Raw genomic sequence first — 18997 nt, 5'->3', positions numbered from 1 at the left:
AATGAAAATGAACACACAACATCCCAAAACTATGGGACACAGAAAAAACAGTCCTGAGAAGAAAGTTCATTGCATAATAGGTCTACCTAAAGGAGGTGGAAGATCTCCAATAACAATCTAACAGTATACCTAAAAAACACTAGGAAAAAAACAACAAACAAGCCCAGAGGGAATAGAAAGAAGGAAATGATGACCCAGCGACAGAAAACAAAAATTCGAAGGATCAATGAATCCAGGAGCTAATTCTTTGAAAACATAAACAAAATTGACAAAACCTTAACCAGACCCATCAAAAAAATAAAAATAAAAGAGAGGACCCAAATAAATAATATTAAAGATGAAAGAGGACAAGCAACAAGTGATACAACAGAAATACAAAAGATTGTAAGAAATTATTATGAACAACTATATGCTAAGAAATTGAAAAACTGAGGTGAAATGGGTACATTTCTAGCAACATATGAGCTTTCAAAACAATCTAGAAGAAGCAGAAAATCTGAATAGACTGATAATAACTTGTGAAACTGAAGCAGTAATAAAAAACTCCTGGCACAAAAAAACCCTGGGCCAGATGTTTTCACAAGCAAATGTTAACATCTGTTCAAAGAAGAACTAACACCTATCCTCAAACCATTCCAAAAATTTCTAAGAAGAGAGAAGACTCTCAAACTCCTTTTAGGAGAACAGTATTAACTGAATCCAAAAACCAGGCATACACAACAAAGAAAGGAAACTACAGGCCAATATCTCTCATGAATATAGATGTTAAAATCCTCAACAAAATACTAGCAAACCAAATCCAGCAATACATTAAAAGATCATACACCATAATCAAGTGAGATTTATTCCAGGGGTACAAGGATGGTACAATGTTCACAAATCAAGTATGATACACCACATAATGAAGGACAAAAATCACATGATCATATCAATAGATGCTGAAAAAGCATTGATAAGGTATAGCGTCCATTTATGGTGAAATCACTTAGGAAATTTGGAAGAGAGATAGCATGCCAACATCACACAAGCAAAAACTAAAAGCATTTCCCTTAAGATGAGGAAATAGACACAGGTGTTTGCCTTTACCACTCTTAATTTAGTATAGTTCTGGAATCCTTAACCACAGAAATTACACAAGAAGAAATAAAAATCATCAAAATTGGAAAGGGACAAGTAAAACTATCATTATTTGCAGATGATATGATTATGTACATAGAAAACCCTATACATTCTACCAAAAGACTACTCAACCTAATAAGTGAATTTGGCAGAATAGTGGGATACAAAGTCAATATTTGGAAGTTGATGGCATCTTGTATACTTGACAATGAACTACAAAAATGAGAAACTAAGAATAAAAATCTCATCTACTATAGTAACAAACAACAACAAAATACCTAGGAATGAATTTAACCAAAGAAGTAAAAGACCTGTACTTGGAAAACTATATAGCACTAAGGAAAGAAATTAAGGAAGATAGAAATAATGGAAGCACATATTGTATTCATAGATTGGGAAGTATTAACATCATTAAAATGTCCACATTACCCAACGCAAGCTATAGATTCAATGCAATTCCTACTAAAATACCAATGGCATATTTCACAAATCTAGGACAAATATTCCAAAACTTCATATTGAAACCGTAAACGACCCCGAATAGCTTCAACAATCTTGAGAAAGAACAACAAAGTTGGAGGGATACAATACCTGGTATCCAAATATACTATAGGTCACTGTGATCAGAACCAGCCTGATACTGACATAAAAACAGAAACACAGATCAATGCAAACAGAATAGACAACCCAGGAAGGAACCCTGGGTCTCTGTCCTCTACCATCCTGACCAGGGTGATTTAAGATATTTATTCTCTGGTCCAGGAGGAGAAGTATAAACCATTTATTCTCAACTGCCCTTTGTTAGGGAAGATAAGGTTTTTAGATTCACAAGCTGGCCATAAATTGTTCAAGTTGTTTGGCCTTGTTTAAGTATATTGTCTCTGTTTCCCCATTTCACTTGCCCAGGAATTTTTCTAGCTTCTTATCCAACTCAGAGTGTGCCCCAACTTTCTGGCTGCATTTCTGTCCTTTGGTCCTATACAGGGTGCATACTCTTGCCTGTCTAAATTGCCTATAAAGTTTTGGAGATACAGAAAGCCCCTTTAAGTGAGGATTTCTAATAAGATCACTAGGTGGAACTGGAGAGCATAACGCTAAGTGAAATAAGCCAGGTGGTGAGGGACAATTACCATATGATCTCACCTTTAACTGGAACATAATCAACAAAACAAAAAAAGCAAATAAAATATAACAAAGATATTAAAATGAAGAACAACCTAACAACAGCCAAAGGGGGGGGGCACAGTGGGGGTAAGGATTTTCCGGAAACTACTATAAAGGACACAGGGACAAAACCATGGGGGAGGGTGGGAAGCAAGGGAAGGAGGTGGGATTGGCCTGGGTTGGTGGCGGGGAGTGGTGGGGGATAATGCAGACAGCTGTAAGTGAACAACAATAAAATAATTTTAAAAAATATCACTGGAACCAAGAAACGACCATCTGTGTTTTGCTTGGCTTTTATCATGAAATCAGAGCAAAAGGAAAAGTCAGTGTAAAAAGCCTTCATTTACTTTACATAATTACTTGCTGTTAGCTAATTCTAGCTGCTTTTCATGGGCTTTTGTTTCGTTCTATTTCCTCCCATAAGCTACAGCAAAAAGCATTTCCTTATACCTTTAGTGTTCAAAACAACAGACTTTGTACAGCTTAATCATTAATTTGATACTGCTGTGTGAACTTCACCTTTCATTTTCTTAATGCATATAACCAGTTATCCTGGTTGACTGAAACAATATACAGGGTGAAACTTCCACTAACCAATTACTTAGAAACGAAATCTGGACCTCCAGCTCCTCAAGACAATTACCTAGTAAGTCATTTATCAGCTGTCTTTAAAGTGCTGACATTTTGTAATAAAACTAAATTTAACAGTAAAAATAGAGAATGAGAACTGGAAAATTCTACTATGGATATTTTGCCTTAAAAAGGGAATTATTGGGGTATTATCTGGTCTTGATTTCCTGTCATAAATGGACAGGATTAATTTCATATGTAAAATTGTGCTGAGGTAGTCTGCTCTATTAATTCTAAGTTTATAAAACTAAATATACTTTTAAAAGTTTTTAGTCATTTATCTTCTCAGCATTTCTATTTAGTTTAAAAGAATATTCTTGTAAAAACCACTGCTAGAATGAGTTCTTAAAAATTCTACTTGTGGAAACATAAAAATCAGATCTTTCCCAAAATGATTTTCACAAGCCTGCTTTTGAGTATGTCTCCAGCTTCTCAAAAACAAAAAATGTATTGTACTGATGCTAGAAAATACGTTCTCCATGAATCAATGTTTTATCTCTTATTTCAAAAATATTTTAACTGTATGGAGTATTTTTTTTTTATTTTAATCATTGTTCAAATACAGTTTTCTCCTTTTTAATCCCAATCCAGTCCCCCCACCCACCCTCCCACTCCCCTCCCAGTACCACCCTCCCCTTAGTTTATCACCATGTTTATCACCCTTTAAGTTTGTTCCTGTGAGCCTTCCCACTGACCCCTTAAATTCCCTCTTCTCTACCCTCCACTCACCATCAGCCTGTCCTCTATTTCAGTGTCTTTGGTTATATTTTGCTTGCTTCTTTGTTTTGTTGTTAGGTTCCTGTTAAAGGTGAGATCATATGGTATTTGTCTTTCACTGCCTGGCTTGTTTCGCTTAGCATAATGTTTTCCAGCTCCATCCACGCTGTTGCAAAAGGGTAGGAGCTCCTTCTTTCTTTCTGCTGCATAGAATTCCATTGTGTAAATGTACCATAGTTTTTGATCCATTCATTTACTGATGGGCATCTAGGTTCTGCTTCCAGCATCTAGCTATTGTAAAATTGTGCTGCTATGAACATTGGGATGCATAGGTTCTTTTGGATTGGTGTTTTAGTGTTCTTAGGATAGAGTCCCAGCAGTGGAATTGCTGGGTCAAAAGGCAGATCCATTTTTAGTTTTCTGAGGAAAGTTCCATACTGCTTTCCATAGTGGTTGTACCAGTCCTACAGTCCCACCAGCAGTGCACTAGGGATCCCTTTTCTCCACAGCCTCTCCAACACTTGTTGTTTGTTGCTTGTTCGTGATGGCCATTCTGACTGGTGTGAAGTGGTATCTCATTGTGGTTTTAATTTGCATCTCTCTGATACCTAGCGATATTGAAACACCGTTTCATGTGTCTTTGGATTTTCTGTATGTCCTCCTTGGAGAAGTGTCTGTTCAAGTCCTTTGCCACATTTTAATTGGATTCCTTGTCTTCTTAGAGTGCAGTCTTGTAAGTTCTTATATATTTTGGAGATTAAACCCTTGTCTGAGGTATCATTGGCAAATATGTTTTCCCATACAGTTGGTTCTCTTTTAATTTTGATACTGTTTTCTTTAGCTGTGCAGAAGCTTTAATTTTGATGAGGTCCCATTTGTTTATTTTTTCCTTTATGTCCCTTGCTCTAGGGGGCACGTCAGTAAAAAAGTCTCTGCGTGAAATATCTGAGATTTTCCTACCTACGTTCTCCTCTAGGACTTTAATGGTGTCACGTTTTATATTTAAGTCTTTTATCCACCTTGAATTTATTTTTGTATATGGTGTAAGGTGGTGCTCAAGTTTCATTTTTTTGCACGTGGCTGTCCAGTTCTCCCAACACCATTTGTTGAAGAGGCTATTTGTATTCCATTTAATGTTGCTGCCTCCTTTGTCAAATATTAATTGACCATAGAGACTTGGGTATATTTGTGGGCTCTCTGTTCTGTTCCATTGGTCTATGTGCCTGTTTTTATGCCAGTACCAGGCTGTTTTGATTACAGTGGCCTTGTAGTATAGTTTAGTGTCGGGTATTGTGACCCCTCCTACTTTACTCTTCTTTCTCAAAATTGCAGCAGCTATTCGGGGTGTATGGAGTATTTTTCACTTCAATATGTATTCAATCTTTTTAATCATTAAATCAGACAACCACTATAGTGATAAATTTCTCAAATTTCTAAAAATTAATTACTGTCACAGGGTTCTAAAACAAGATTTGAGTTATTTTTTTACATGCATTCTCCTATTGTCACTTTACTGAATAACCATTTTTGTATGAGTTTGTTTATATCCCTTTATCTTCTCCCTTGGGTTCATTGTCAAAGCTATATTCTAAGAACAACACTTCAGTACAGAAAGCCCTGGTAGATGAAGAATCATGTAATATAATTAATTATGTTGTTTTAGTATTGAAAACACAACATTTTAACAATGGAAAATATGTTTTAATTCAAATATTTATTTTCAAATGTGTTTTATTGATTATGCTGTTACAGTTGCCCCATTTGTTTTCTCCCCTTCATCTCTCTCTACCCTGCACCCCCCTTCCACCATTGTTTCCCCCCTTAGTTCATGTTCATGGGTTGTATCTGTAAATTCTTTCTTTCTCAATATATATTATTTTGTTTTATTTATCTTTTAAAGATGCCACAATGTCATAGAAATGTTTTATTTCAGAGTTTGTCATACCATATGAAATAGCATTTGGCATCTGATATTGATATTAAATAGTATCAATATAACATGTATACTTTGAACTTTAATAATAAATTTTGAAGAAAATGTCACCTAGAAAAGTTGTGTGTGTATGTACCATAGCATTTGTTTTTTTTGAATTTCTTAAGCATATTTTATTTCTATTACATGCTCTTCATGCTATTACAGTTTTGTCATTCTTTTTTCTCCTCTTAATCTTCCTCCACCCAGCACCCCCATTCCCTCTAATATCCCCCCCTTATTTCATGTTCTACGTCATACATATAAGTTCTTTGGCTTCTCCATTTTCTATACTGCTCTTAACCTCCTCCCTGCCTATTTTGTATCTACCAATTATGCTTTGTTTTTCCTGTCATTTTTCCCCCATACTCCCACTTCCCCATCCATACTGAGGTCCCTCCATGTGATCTCCATTTCTGTGATTCTGTTCCTGTTCTAGTTGTTTCCTTACTTTGTTTCTGTTTTTGGTTTTTAGGTTCAGTTGTTGAGAATTGTGAGTTTGTTGTCATTTTATTGTTCATTGTTTTGATCACCTTCTTTTTCTTCAATAAGTACCTTTAACATTTGGGCTTGGTGATGATGAACTCCTTTAACTTGACCTTATTTGGGAAGCACTTTATCTGTCCTCACATTCTAAATGATAGCTTTGCTGGGTAGAGTAATCTTGGTTGTGGGTCCTTGCTCTTCATGACTTTGAATACATCTTTCTAGTCCCTTCTTGCCTGCAAGGCTTCTTTTGACAAATCAGCTGACAGTCTTCTGGGAACTCCTTTGTAGGTAACTGTCTCTTTTTGTCTTGCTGCTTTTAAGATTCTCTCCTTATCTTTCATCTTGGGTAATTTAATTATGATATGTCTTGGCGTCTTCCTCCTTGGGTCCAACTTCTTTGGGACTCTTTGAGTGTCCTGGACTTGTATGCCTAGTTCCTTCACCAGATTGGGGAAGTTTACCTTCATTAATTTTTCAAATAAGTTTTCAATTTCTTGGTCTTTTTCTCCTTCTCCCAACTCTACAATTTGGATGTTGGAACATTTAAATTTGCCCTGAAATTCCTAAGCCTTTCCTCATCTTTTTGAATTCTTGTTTCTTCATATTGTTCTGGTCTAATGTTCATTTCTTTTTTTTGTCCCAAATCATTGACTTGAGTCCTGGCTTCCTTCCCTTCACTGTTGGTTCCCTGTATACTTTTCTTTATTTCACTTTTCATAGCCTTCACTTCTTCCTCTATTTTGCATCTGTACTCAATCATTTCTGTAAGCATCCTGATTACAGTGTTTTGAACTCTGCATCTAATAAGTTGGCTATTTTGTCATTGCTTAGTTCTTTTTATAGATTTTTGATCTGTCCTTTCATTGGGCCATATTACTCCATCTCATTGTACCTGTTATGTTGTAAGGGGCAAAGACTTAGGTATTTTCCAGGGTGGTGCCACCCATTGTGCTGCATTGTGGCCCAGTCTGGATGAATTTTTCTTCTTTAACACCTTGGTTACCAGACTTCCATACAGTTTAATTTTCTGGTAGTTCTTTTTGTTTTTATTTTGTTTGTTTTTTAATTTGTTGTTGTCCTTTTATTAGTTGTGTAAGGAAGAAAAGCATGTCAATCTGTGCCTTCTTCTTGGCCAGAAGCCTCTAAATTCAGGTATTTTTTAAACGGACATTTTTAAATAAATGATTTTATTCTTATCTATTATTGCAGACATTTCCAAAACATAACATCTGAGTTTACCTTAAAAATAACTTACATAAAGCAGTGACATACACAGCACAAAATAGTTGAGGGTGGTGGTGGAAACTTTTAATAATTAAAATGTGCACATGAAAAAAAGATGGAATAAAAGTCCCTACTTACTTCTACTTAAGACATCATGTGATAATATTTTACAATGTCCTGTGGGTCAATGTATGCATGTGTATATGTCCATATAACATACACATATACAATGCATGCTCTTTCCCACACATATACATGCACAGGTAGTATTTGCGATTCATTTTAGGGTAATTCTAATATGCTAGTCTATATATTTTTTGAATCAGGTTTGGATCTGCTTTCTTGACAAAATAGAGCAGAGTACAGGAAATAAAAATAGCAATATATAGTTGAAGCCATATACTGTCATATGATATATAAGTTTCCAGAAAAACTAAAAGTTTTTATGTGGTTAAAAAAAAGTTCATTTTGGGTCACATGACTCATTTAGTACTTCATGATGGTCCACAGAATTTAGAGGGCAGTTTCAACACCATTTTGGTTCTTTGAATTCCCTGGAACATTAACAAATTTATACCTCTGTTCATCATACCTAAGAGCAATGTCCTCTTGTATTCTGAAATTTGATACAAATAGCTATAAAACAGTCCTTGAAACTCATTTCAAAAGCTGATAGTTTTCTCAAGTTAGCAGAAATTAGCAATGCTTTTAGTTTACATAAATACCATTATTTCTCAAAAACACTGCATTTTGTCTCCTATCCTCAAAAGAAACTCATGATGTAAAAGTTACTGTAGTCACAGAAGTTAAAGATGAGCAAGGAAAGAGGAAACATATTTTAAAAGAGAATAATGAGATAACTCTATTAATAAAAGTGCTCATATTGATTTAAAATCAAAACTACATAAACATGGTATATATATGTCTATACACACATTATGATTTTTTAAAAGTTTAAATTAAGAAACATGTAACAGATACTGGCAAAAAAGTAACAATACTATTGACTCATAAGATAAAATCAAAAGGTTTAAGTGGTAGAAAGGTGAATCTATGATAGTAAATATGTTGCATAATAAATACAAAACAGTCAAAAGTTTATGCTTTGAATAGCATACTTTCAAAGTAAAAAAGAAAAACTCATATAGCATATGTAAAAAATTTTTGGTGAAATTAGTAGAAACATACAGAGGAAAATCTTACACAATAAAAATCTATTCAACAGATTAAATTTTAAAAGATTTAAAAATATATTGATATTGACAAACCCACAGCTAGTATCTTATTTGATGGGCAAAAACTAAAAGGATTTCCCTTATGAATATGAACAAGACACTGATGTTTGCTTTCACCACTCTTATTCAACATATTACTGAAGATGTAGCCACAACAAACAGATATGAAGAAATAAAAGGTATCCCAATTGGAAAGGAAGAAATAAAACTCATTATTTTCATATGACAAGATAATGTATATAGAGAACCTTAAAGATTCCACCAAAAAACGGTGGAGTTGATAAACAAATTCAGTAAAGTAGCTGTATACAAAATAAATACCTAGAAATCAGTTGCATTTTTATACTCCAATGATGAACTATCATAAAGGGAAACTTAGAAAATAATCCCATTCACAATACATAAAAAAAACAACATTTTGGGATAAATTTAATCGAGAAAGCAAAGAGATATACTCATAAAATTATAAGACACTGAAGAAAGAAACTGAAGAAAATACAAATAAATGAAAGCACATCCTATGTACATGGAGAGGAAGAATTAACATCATCAAATTGTCCATATTATGCAAAGCAATCTATAGATTCAATGTCATTACTATCCAGATACCAATTCTGTATTTCACAGAACTAGAATACATGTGCCAAAAATCTATATGAAACCACAAAAGACCTCAAATAACAACAGCAATCTTAATAAGAACAAAGTTGGAGGAATCCTGCTACCTGATATCAAACTATATACTATAAGGCCATACTAATCAAAACAGCATGGTACAGGAATAAAAACAGATATATAGATCAATGAGACAAAATAGAGAGCCTAGAAATAAACTCATGCCTTTTTGGTCAATCATTATTTGACAAAGGAGGCAGGAACTTATAATGGGGTAAAGGTAGTCTGTTCAATAAATAGTGTTGGAGGATTAGACAGTTATATGGAAAAAATCAAATAAAATTAGGCACCTTCTTATACCATATACAAGAATAAACTCAAAGTGAGTTAAATACTTTAATGTGAGATTCAAAACCATAAAAATCTTAGAATAAAACATAGGCACTAAAATACCATACATTTCTCACACCAATATGTTTTTTGGATATGCCTTCTTGAGCAAGGGAAAAAAAGAAAAAATAAACAAATGGGACTACATCAAACTAACAAGTTTTTGCACAGCAAGGAAACCATTAACAAAATGAAAAGACAATTCACTGAATGGGAGAACATATTCATCAATGATACATCTGATAAGCAGTTAGTGTTCAAAATTTATAGAGAACTTATACAACTCAACACCAAAACTACAAACAATTCAATTTAAAACAATGGGCAAAGGACCTGAATAGACACTTCTCCAAAGAGGACATACAGATGGCCAATAGATATACAAAAAAGTGCTCAATGTCACTAATCACCAAGACATGTAAATTAATTCCACAATGAGATATCACCTTACATTTGTCAGAATGACTATCATTAATAAATCATCAAACAACAAGTGGTGGTGAAGATGTGGAGAAAAGGAAACCTTTGTGCATTTGTGGTGGGAATGCAGATGGTACAGCCACTGTGAAAAACAGTATGGAGTTTTCCCACAAAATTAAAAATGGAACTGCCAGATCCAGCAATTCTATTTCTGGGAATTTAGCGAAAGAAACCAAAACACTAATTCAAAAGAATATATGCACTCCTATGTTCACTGCAGCCTTATATACAATAGCCAAGTTTTGGAAGCAGCCCAAGTGCCCATTAGTAAATGAATGGATCAGAAAGTTGTGGTACATTTGTACAACAGAATACTACTTGGCTGTAATAAGGAAGAAATCTTACCTTTTTTTTGCAACAACATGGATGAGCCTGGAGAGTGTTATGCCAAGTGAAATAAGCCAGAGCAAAACAAATACTATGATTTCACTTAAATGGGAAACCTAGTGAACAAAATAAGCTGACAAACAATCGGAAACAGACTCATAGAACAGACCAACAGCTGTTGGAGGGGAGGAGGGTTGGGAGATTGGGTGAAAGAGGTGAAGGGATTAAGCAAAAAAATATAGACAAAGACAATAGTATGGTGACTACTAGAGGAAAAAAGGAGCTTGAAGGAGGTTGAAGAAGGCAAAGAAGGAATAAATAGTGAAGGAAGAGGATTTGACTTTGGGTGAGCACAATATGACAAACAGATGATATACAATATGATGAAAATTTTATACCTGAACCTATATAATTTTATTAGTCAATGTCACCCCCAATGGATTTCATATTTATGTGTGCATATATAAATAGCAGATTTATACTCATAATGCCAATAGATAATAAACTTGAAGCAAATGACCATATATTTATATAAGAAAAATCACCATAAAATCTACAATGTAGAATTTGTAATATTTACCTTTCTAGGCCAGCAAATTAGCATTGAGAATCTAATTAAAATTTGTTATTGTAAAATCCAGCTGATTAGAAAATAAAGCCAAACCAAATATATATTTTTTAAATTACCTATTGGGTCAGCAGTCATCACATAATTAAACACAAATTATATGTAAATAAAAACATGGATATTAAAATCTCTGGCAATTGGTCAAAGCTGTGGTGACAAATTCAAAATGATACACACTTCCATATTAGATTTTTTAAAAAGAAAATTAACTATTTAATTGAAGGAGAAAAAAAAAAACGATAGTCTCAGAATGTATAAAACTGGTTACAAATTTTACTTCATTATGTATATGTTTTTTGAATTCAGGAGGTGCTCGTAACTTCTTCAAGGTTTATTTTTTTTCACTAGAAGATGAAGATAAATAATATGTATCTCAAAAGTTGTTGTAAGGCTAAGTTACTATTATCATCATGTTTGTTATTAGAATTGTATTGGTCTTTATGTCAAACATAGTACTATACTCATTTAATTCTCACAACTATCCAATATAACGGGACACAAAATAATTTTACAAATGAGGACATTATGGTAAAGAAAATTTACATAAATTATTTGAAATCTTACTTCAAAGACCCTTTAAACTTAGCCCAATCTATAGTTTGATGCTCCATAAATGTTTATTTCTCCACTTACCCACTTTTGCTTACTTTTGATTTAATAAAACAGGACACTTTCAGTCAACCTGTCTTGAAACTAACTCTGCAGGATATTTTCTATTTCTCAATCTCCTACTTAAATCTGTAGGTAAAATCATACAATACTGTGGTGATAGGAAACCAAATCATTTAAAAAAGGAGCAAAGATGAAATCAAGTTCACAAACCCACACACACAAACACACACATACACATGTTTTTAATGTACATGTTTATTATCTTATTTCAAACATATATTTAATTTAGGCTGACAAACAAGCAAAGCCTGTTATAAGCAGTGTTGTTTATGCTTTTAGGACATAGACGATGATCTCATCAGTCTTCCATTGCTATGATACTGGGGAGGTGTTTTCTGGATTTCATTAGGCCTTTGGGACCCACATTAACTCTTTACCAACAAATGCCTATGTTAAAAGACCCTAACAATACAATACTGCTTCACAGCAAATGGCATCCAGTATTTCCTGACTGTGTACAATTAATTGCCTGAAGATATCAAAAAATGGGGTATATTTAACATTAGAATTTCTGTGTAAGTAGGAGGAGACAGGTAATTGCAATTATCCCCACTTAAGGGCTAAAGTTCCCAAGCATTTATAGGATTAATGACTTGCTAAAGACTAATTATAAGGCAGAGATTAAATATAAAACCTTAGACCCATTTTCTCTTTTTCATGTGGCACTGAGTGATGAATTATGAATAGTTCTGTAGGTGAACTATCTCTTTTCTTTTGAAATAGTGAACATTTTTATTTGATTTAAGACAGTGTTGAAAATAAAAATGAGCATGAACTTTCAGATTAGGATGGTATAAATAGTGGTAAGATGATACTTTTAGTAATACATGAGCTATATTGAGTGATTATACATGCTAGATAGCATGCTGCATCTTTATACACATTAATTATTTCATTTATGAAATTATAAAAAATGAAAAGGATCACAGTGACATTGATTTTATGAATTGGATACCATCCAATAAAATGAGCATTTCTGTGCTCAAAAATAAAAAAGTTCACTTACCCCAAAGCTAAGAGTTGGTAAGTTCTAGATTTTTCTAGCACTGTCCTTTCCAGCAACAAAGCTAAGTGTTTTCCCATTAGGTGTGTTACACCCCAGAATTTGGTACCTGATTTTATTACTTGTAAGTTTTTTGTAGTTGGGCAAGTTGCATAAACTCTGAAAATTCCTAATTATCATATGACTTTCCAAACTCTTATTATAGGTAATTTCAAGTTATCAAGTAGAAATATGTGATATGAACATTATAATACCTATAAGTATTCAATAAATATTAATCTTCCTCATAGCCTATGCCTTAATATTACTCCATTTTTTAGCTAACTAAATTTGATTGTGGAATATAAAGTAAGATTATTTATAAAAATACAGTATGTTGGAAAAGGACATGGCTTCTTTTCTAGGTGTGCAGTAAACAACAAAAATGCAAAAGTCAAAAGCCAAGAAATTGCCTCAATTATTTCAGAGATAAACTTGCATTGGTCATGTGTAAAGTACAGAACTGCATTTTATCACTTTTCAATTTTTATAAATTATAAACTTTTATTAAAGTAGACATTCAGTTTTTATAAAAGTGAAATGGTATTTTTATGGGATTTTTTCAGTGATAAAGGACTGTTTTGTTCAACTGCTCATTCTTGTTTCTTCTGTTGTGACTTAAAGAATATAGTCTGCTAATCAAAAAGTATTAATCTCACTTAAAGTTGTATAATTTTAGATGTGAAACAAACTGGAGTGATCATTTTGTGTGTTTGCCGTATTTTTTAGGCAGGTACAATATGACTCAGAAATATGAGGTATGTATGAGGTCATACTGCAGGTTTGTGGAAGAGCTGGGCTCTAATGTTTGTCTTCAGGTTCCCAATGCTGTGCTTAGAAACCCCCCACAAATACAGCCTATCCTTATGATAGTTTAGCTTTTGCTATCCTTATAATAGTTTAACTTTTACATATTTAAAAAGAAGCTAATAAAACCTGTTCTTTTTAGGTGAAGAATCTGTTAAATATAAAAATATCACTTTCTAAGAGAATATGGTAATGCATTTTCAGTTAACTATTCAATTTTTCTTAATGACTAAGAAAAATTAGTCATCAAGAAAATTATTTTACCTCATATCTTGAGGTACAATATTTCACAAACCATGAAACTTGATTTTTCTGCTTCTACCTGTAACTCACCAATGGGCATAAGAGTCAATAGTTTCAGTCAGGTAAACGATGGACTAACAATGACTTTCACAGCATGAAGGATATTAAATTGTTTCCATGGTCCTACAGTTATCCTCTAGAGGAAGTTGTATGTCCAGGGACATCTTCACAGAAGTAAACAAAAGATTACTAAGAAACATGATCGTCTACATTTCATGAGCTTTTACAAACTCAATCTCTCTCACATAGTGTTATATGCCACTCAAGGGTATCATCCTTCTAATGATTTTTTTGGCTTTGATTCTTAACCTGAGGACCATTTAAAGTTCTCAGGAGTTTAAAGGTAAGTTAAATTTGACTTCATTGCTTGGGTGTTGTAGGAGTTGTAATGCTAATTTAAACTACTGAACTCGTGCAAAATTTGAATACATTAATGTGATTAGTTCCTCTTCGAAGGATATCCTAAAATAACCAGATATTAACAAAACACAGATATTCTAAAAGATACAAACAATACATAAATTAAATTAAAATATTATACAGCTTTCACACATAAAACAAGTTTTAAAATATATAATTTGTCCCTTTAGAAATGGCTCTAATAAAATTTTATATACTCACTTAAAATATATAAATAACAAATACAATATTATTGAAATAAATCATTAGTGTGAATCAGGTTTTCTAAAACTCATTTCATATGTACTATAGTACATTAAATCTCCATAAATTTATAAAGCACTTTAATGTGTAAAATATTGAGCAAAAAAGAATACTGTTGTTTTATATATTTTGCCTAGGATATTCTTTTTTAAAAAAATTAAATAACAGTTTATTGATTAACTTTTAGGGTTCTCTAAACTTTTCCCACAAATTTCCACTGGGCAAAAATTTCAGGCATCTCAGTAAAGGATACAATTAACATCTTATTTCATTTTGTGGAGAAATGTGTGAAGAAAACTTATCAAAAAATTTAACAAGAAAATTCTTGAATTTTATACTATTTGTGGATATTCACATTATATACCACAATGAATTCTCTTCAAAATTGTGTTTTCAAAATTTAAGCCAAAGGGGGTAGGTTCGAGGTTGGGAGGCAGGGATGGGTGGGGCAGGAGCTGAGGTGGTGTGAAAATGGAGACAACTGCACTTGAACAACAATAAAAAAAAAAGAAAAAGAAAAGAATAAGATAAGTGAGGGAAAAAAATCTACCACGAATATTCTTTTGTATCTCTAAATTTCATAATCAAAAATCAAATCACACTACCTGTACTACAGACCTGACAACCACCTTAACATAATATGACAATTCTCTTATGTTGCTTTGTATTGGAATTTATCTTTTCAATGTTTATATTTAAGAGGTAGTACAGAAAAGTAATTAATGTTGCTGACTCTGTTGTCAGACTGAGCTCAAACCCAGTTCTGCCACTTAATGACAGTGTGACCTGGGCAAGTTTCTTAATTTTCTCTATGCCAATTTCCCCCTTGATAAAATGGGGATAAATAGGATTTAAATTGGAAGACTTTTATGAAACTTAAATAACAATACATATACTGAAAACAGGGTTGTGGGGGTGTATGTGATGTGAGAGAGTGTGTGTATTTTGAACAATGATTTAGAATATAAACTCCTCATTGAGTGGGTTTATGGCCTATTGACTGATACTTTCCAGTATATCCCACAGTGTCATGTTGTTAGCCAAAGTTATAAAGTTATAGTGGTAACATAAAGTAGTTCAATCCCTGGTTATTCCTCCTAGAGAATTAGGGAAAATTCATTTCATTTCAGTATATATTTATTAACCTCAATAAAGGAAAGGACTCCCGGGACTATGACCCTAATTTCTAATCAAAGAAACAGACATTGTGAACTGATAATAACAACACACTAAAAATGTATAAAATAATACCAGTATATTCAAGAGAAGAAAATAGAAAAGAGGAAGTCTTTAATGGAAAAGAGAGATTTGTTTTTAGGTCATGAGGAAGGCTTTTCAGAGGATGTGTAATCTGTACAAGATTTTGAGAAACAAACAGAAATTCTCCAGATAGATAAGAGAAGTAACAATATCAGCTCAAAGAAAGAAACAAAATTGCAACAGCTAGATGTGAGGGGTGGGTGATTTTTTTTTTTTTTGGCTGCCTCTTGTGAGAGGCTAAAGTCTAAGTGTGGAGGTAATCAGAGGGAGGGTCTGCTCTTGAAACTTGACCCTTTCAATGAGGTGGTTGTGCTCAGGTTTTTGAAGACATCTTACTGAGAGGTGACAGGGAGAAGGGAGGAAATGAGCTGAGAGACAAGGAGACACATTTTAAGACCATTGCCATAGTACAGAGTTTATGATGATAAGGACATATGTTAAGATATACCTGTATTTTTATGGGTAATAATAATAATATTAATAATAGCTACCCTTTACCAAATATATACCATGTTTTATGAACATGCACATTATGTCTATCATATTATTTCTCTACCACAATAGCTGCATAAAGTTAGTAAATATTCACTTCCATTTTTAAGATTAGAAAATTAAATTCAGAATTTTGACTTGCCCAGAGTCACACTGGTAATAAATAACAGATATAGCATATTAATTATAAATTTGGAGACCTTACAGTCTTAACTGCTAAGCTAATTCATGAAAAGAAGCTGCTTTTCACAGGGATACGTGAAAGAAAAGAAAAATCAGATTTGTGAGCCAATTGGATCTGGAAAAGTCAAGGGGAAGAAAGAATCTAAGATGACTTCCAGATTTCAGACTTGAGTGGTGAGGTGAATGTGGTATCACTAAGTTATAAGATGCATAGTGACTCGAGGACAAGAACTGGTCACTGAAGAGCAAGGTTCATGAGTTAAATTTGTAATTATTAAATTTGAGATGTCTAAGGAACATAAGGGAAAAATGCACAATAGCATTTGAATATGTAGGTCCCAGAATAAACAAATGATAAATCTACCTTCTGGAGCATCAGCTCTCAGGTGGTGGTTAAAATCATGGAAATGTGTGTACAATAAGAGAGCCAACTAGGAACTATGGGACTCCAACGAACACAATTCTGTCCTAAATATTCCTTTGAAAAGTTGAGAATTAAAGAGATAAAAGATCAACCAGGATGTAGTAACATAAAAATCAAGAAAGTGTCAGAAACATATATGGTCAAAAATATGAAATACCACACTTAAATATAGTTTGAAATCATGGAGCAACATGCCTGCCTGGCTTTGTTCTTTCTTGAGATTGCTTTGGTTTACTTTGGGTATTTTTTGTTTCCATAAAAATTTTAGGATTGTTCTATTTCTGTAAAAGATGTAACTGGAATTTTGATAAGGACTGCATTGAATCTGTAGATTACCTTGGGTGGTACAGGCATTTTAACAGTGTTCATTCTTCCAATCTATGAGCACAGAATATCTTTCCAGATATTAGGGGTTTTTTTCAGTTTCTTTCCTCTAGTTTCTTATAGTTCTCACTATACAGGTCTTTTACTTGTATGATTAAATTTACTCCTAGGTATTTTATTTTTTGATGCAATTGAGAATGGAGCTATTTTATTAATTTCTCTTTGTGATAGTTTTTTATTAGGATATAGATATAGAACAGATTCTTATGTAAGAATTTGTATCCTGCAACTTCAAAACCTTTAAAATCAAAAGGGACTTGGATGAGGCAGGAGAATGGTGGAATATAAAGAAATAAAAACAGAAGATAAAATATTAGCACTTTGCAAAAAGGTGCAAGCTAAGGCATGTCCATTGACTTCAGACACTTCTGATTTTAATTACTGCAGATTCAGCAGCTGCTAAAGGGCCTCAGGAAGGCTTTTAAATCATTTCCCTAGAACTTTAAAGAAGGAAAATTACCATTCAGCTCATGCTAAATTGGGAAACAATATGTTTTGAAGTAGGATTTAAGTTATATTTCAGTGTTTTCCACATTTTTACACATGACATCAGAAGAATATACAATGACATATGATATCACTAATGCTGAAAAGTTCATCACAGCAATGTACTTCCAGTGCTACACTTACCTCGGGTTCTTTTCTTCTTGACCCCCTTTTATTCTTATAGTATCTTAGAGATAACTTAGAATAATTTACTTTTACCAACCCAGGGAGTGACTTAAGAGAAGGAAGTACCAGGTTAGGCTACTGCTGGTTTTATAGTTAACAGTGCTCAATGCAATTAGGGGGCTATTTCAGATTCCCACTGCAATGAATTACAGCGTGGTGGTGAAGAAAGACACCTCAAGGTCCTGTAACTTTATCACATGTCCCAGAAATCTTTGCCTCAGGAAAAACTGTACACAATTAAGTACACATAAAAAGTACTGATGATATTACTATATAAACAGCACATATAAAATAAATGGTGCAAGAACTCAGTGGTTTTTATAAGACATTTTTTCCTTCTGCTGATTCATAATGTGCAGTAGTACTATGATCTGATGCTGCTGGATCTAGAGGAATGAATATTATTTCACTTAATAAAACTCATTTTTTATTGATCAGTGCTATTAAAACAAAGACTTTTTAACTTGTGTCCTTTTATATAAAATCTAGTCTCTCAAAAATGGACAACAAGCCAAATATCTACAGAAGGGAGTTAGTGGAAGTTCAGGGTGTCCCTCTCTTCTGGAGCATTGCTGAGGAGTGGTCCCAGGTGGAGTCATTTGAATCCCGACCAGATGACCTTTTGATCTCCACCTACCCCAAATCCGGTAAGAGCTTTTTTTATTTATTTGTATAGTTGACCTTTGAACAACATGGCTTTGCACTGCAAGGTCCACTTATATATACATTTTCTTAAAAAAAATATACAATTGGTCAGCCATAGCCTTGGGTTGTGCATCAGCTGATTCAACCAACCACAGGTGGAAACCCGTATTTGTTATCCTCAGATGGGAATCCGTGGGTGTGGAGAGCTGACTGCATGCATTGTCCTACATCATTTTACATGAGAGACCTCGGCATCTGGGGATTTTGGTATCTGCAGCAGTCATGAAACAAACTTCCTGTGAATACTGGGGAGGGATGTCTGTAGTTAAGTTTTGGAGGAGTCCTAAGTTAGGATCGGCACCCCTAATCACCTCACCATTCAAAGGTCATCTGTACTTGTTGATCAGTTATTGATCCATATGTGTAAGCCCGCTGCTCTGCAGATCGCTTGTCAAGCAAA

The 18997-nt window shown here is 33.5% G+C and overlaps 1 protein-coding gene across 2 annotated transcripts in view; it reads left to right on the top strand.

The window, feature by feature from the left end:
- Window positions 1–2839: 2839 nt before the first annotated feature.
- LOC114491767 (sulfotransferase 1 family member D1) overlaps window positions 2840–18997 on the top strand; it is a 39714-nt gene continuing 23556 nt past the window's right edge. Inside the window, exons 1-2 of one of the 2 annotated variants that reach the window (XM_028506045.2) lie at window positions 2840–2929; window positions 18382–18539. In XM_028506045.2, coding sequence (XP_028361846.1) covers window positions 18392–18539 — 148 coding nt within the window. In that variant the 5' untranslated portion in view covers window positions 2840–2929; window positions 18382–18391. Of the gene's footprint in view, window positions 2930–14051; window positions 14158–18381; window positions 18540–18997 lie in introns of those variants that run through there. The other variant, XM_036021485.1, reaches the window with a different exon arrangement.

This window comes from Phyllostomus discolor, chromosome 1, assembly GCF_004126475.2.
Source record: "Phyllostomus discolor isolate MPI-MPIP mPhyDis1 chromosome 1, mPhyDis1.pri.v3, whole genome shotgun sequence".
Lineage (NCBI taxonomy): Eukaryota > Metazoa > Chordata > Mammalia > Chiroptera > Phyllostomidae > Phyllostomus > Phyllostomus discolor.
Note: the sequence above shows the minus strand (reverse complement) of the source record. Positions and strands in the feature narration are given on the sequence as shown.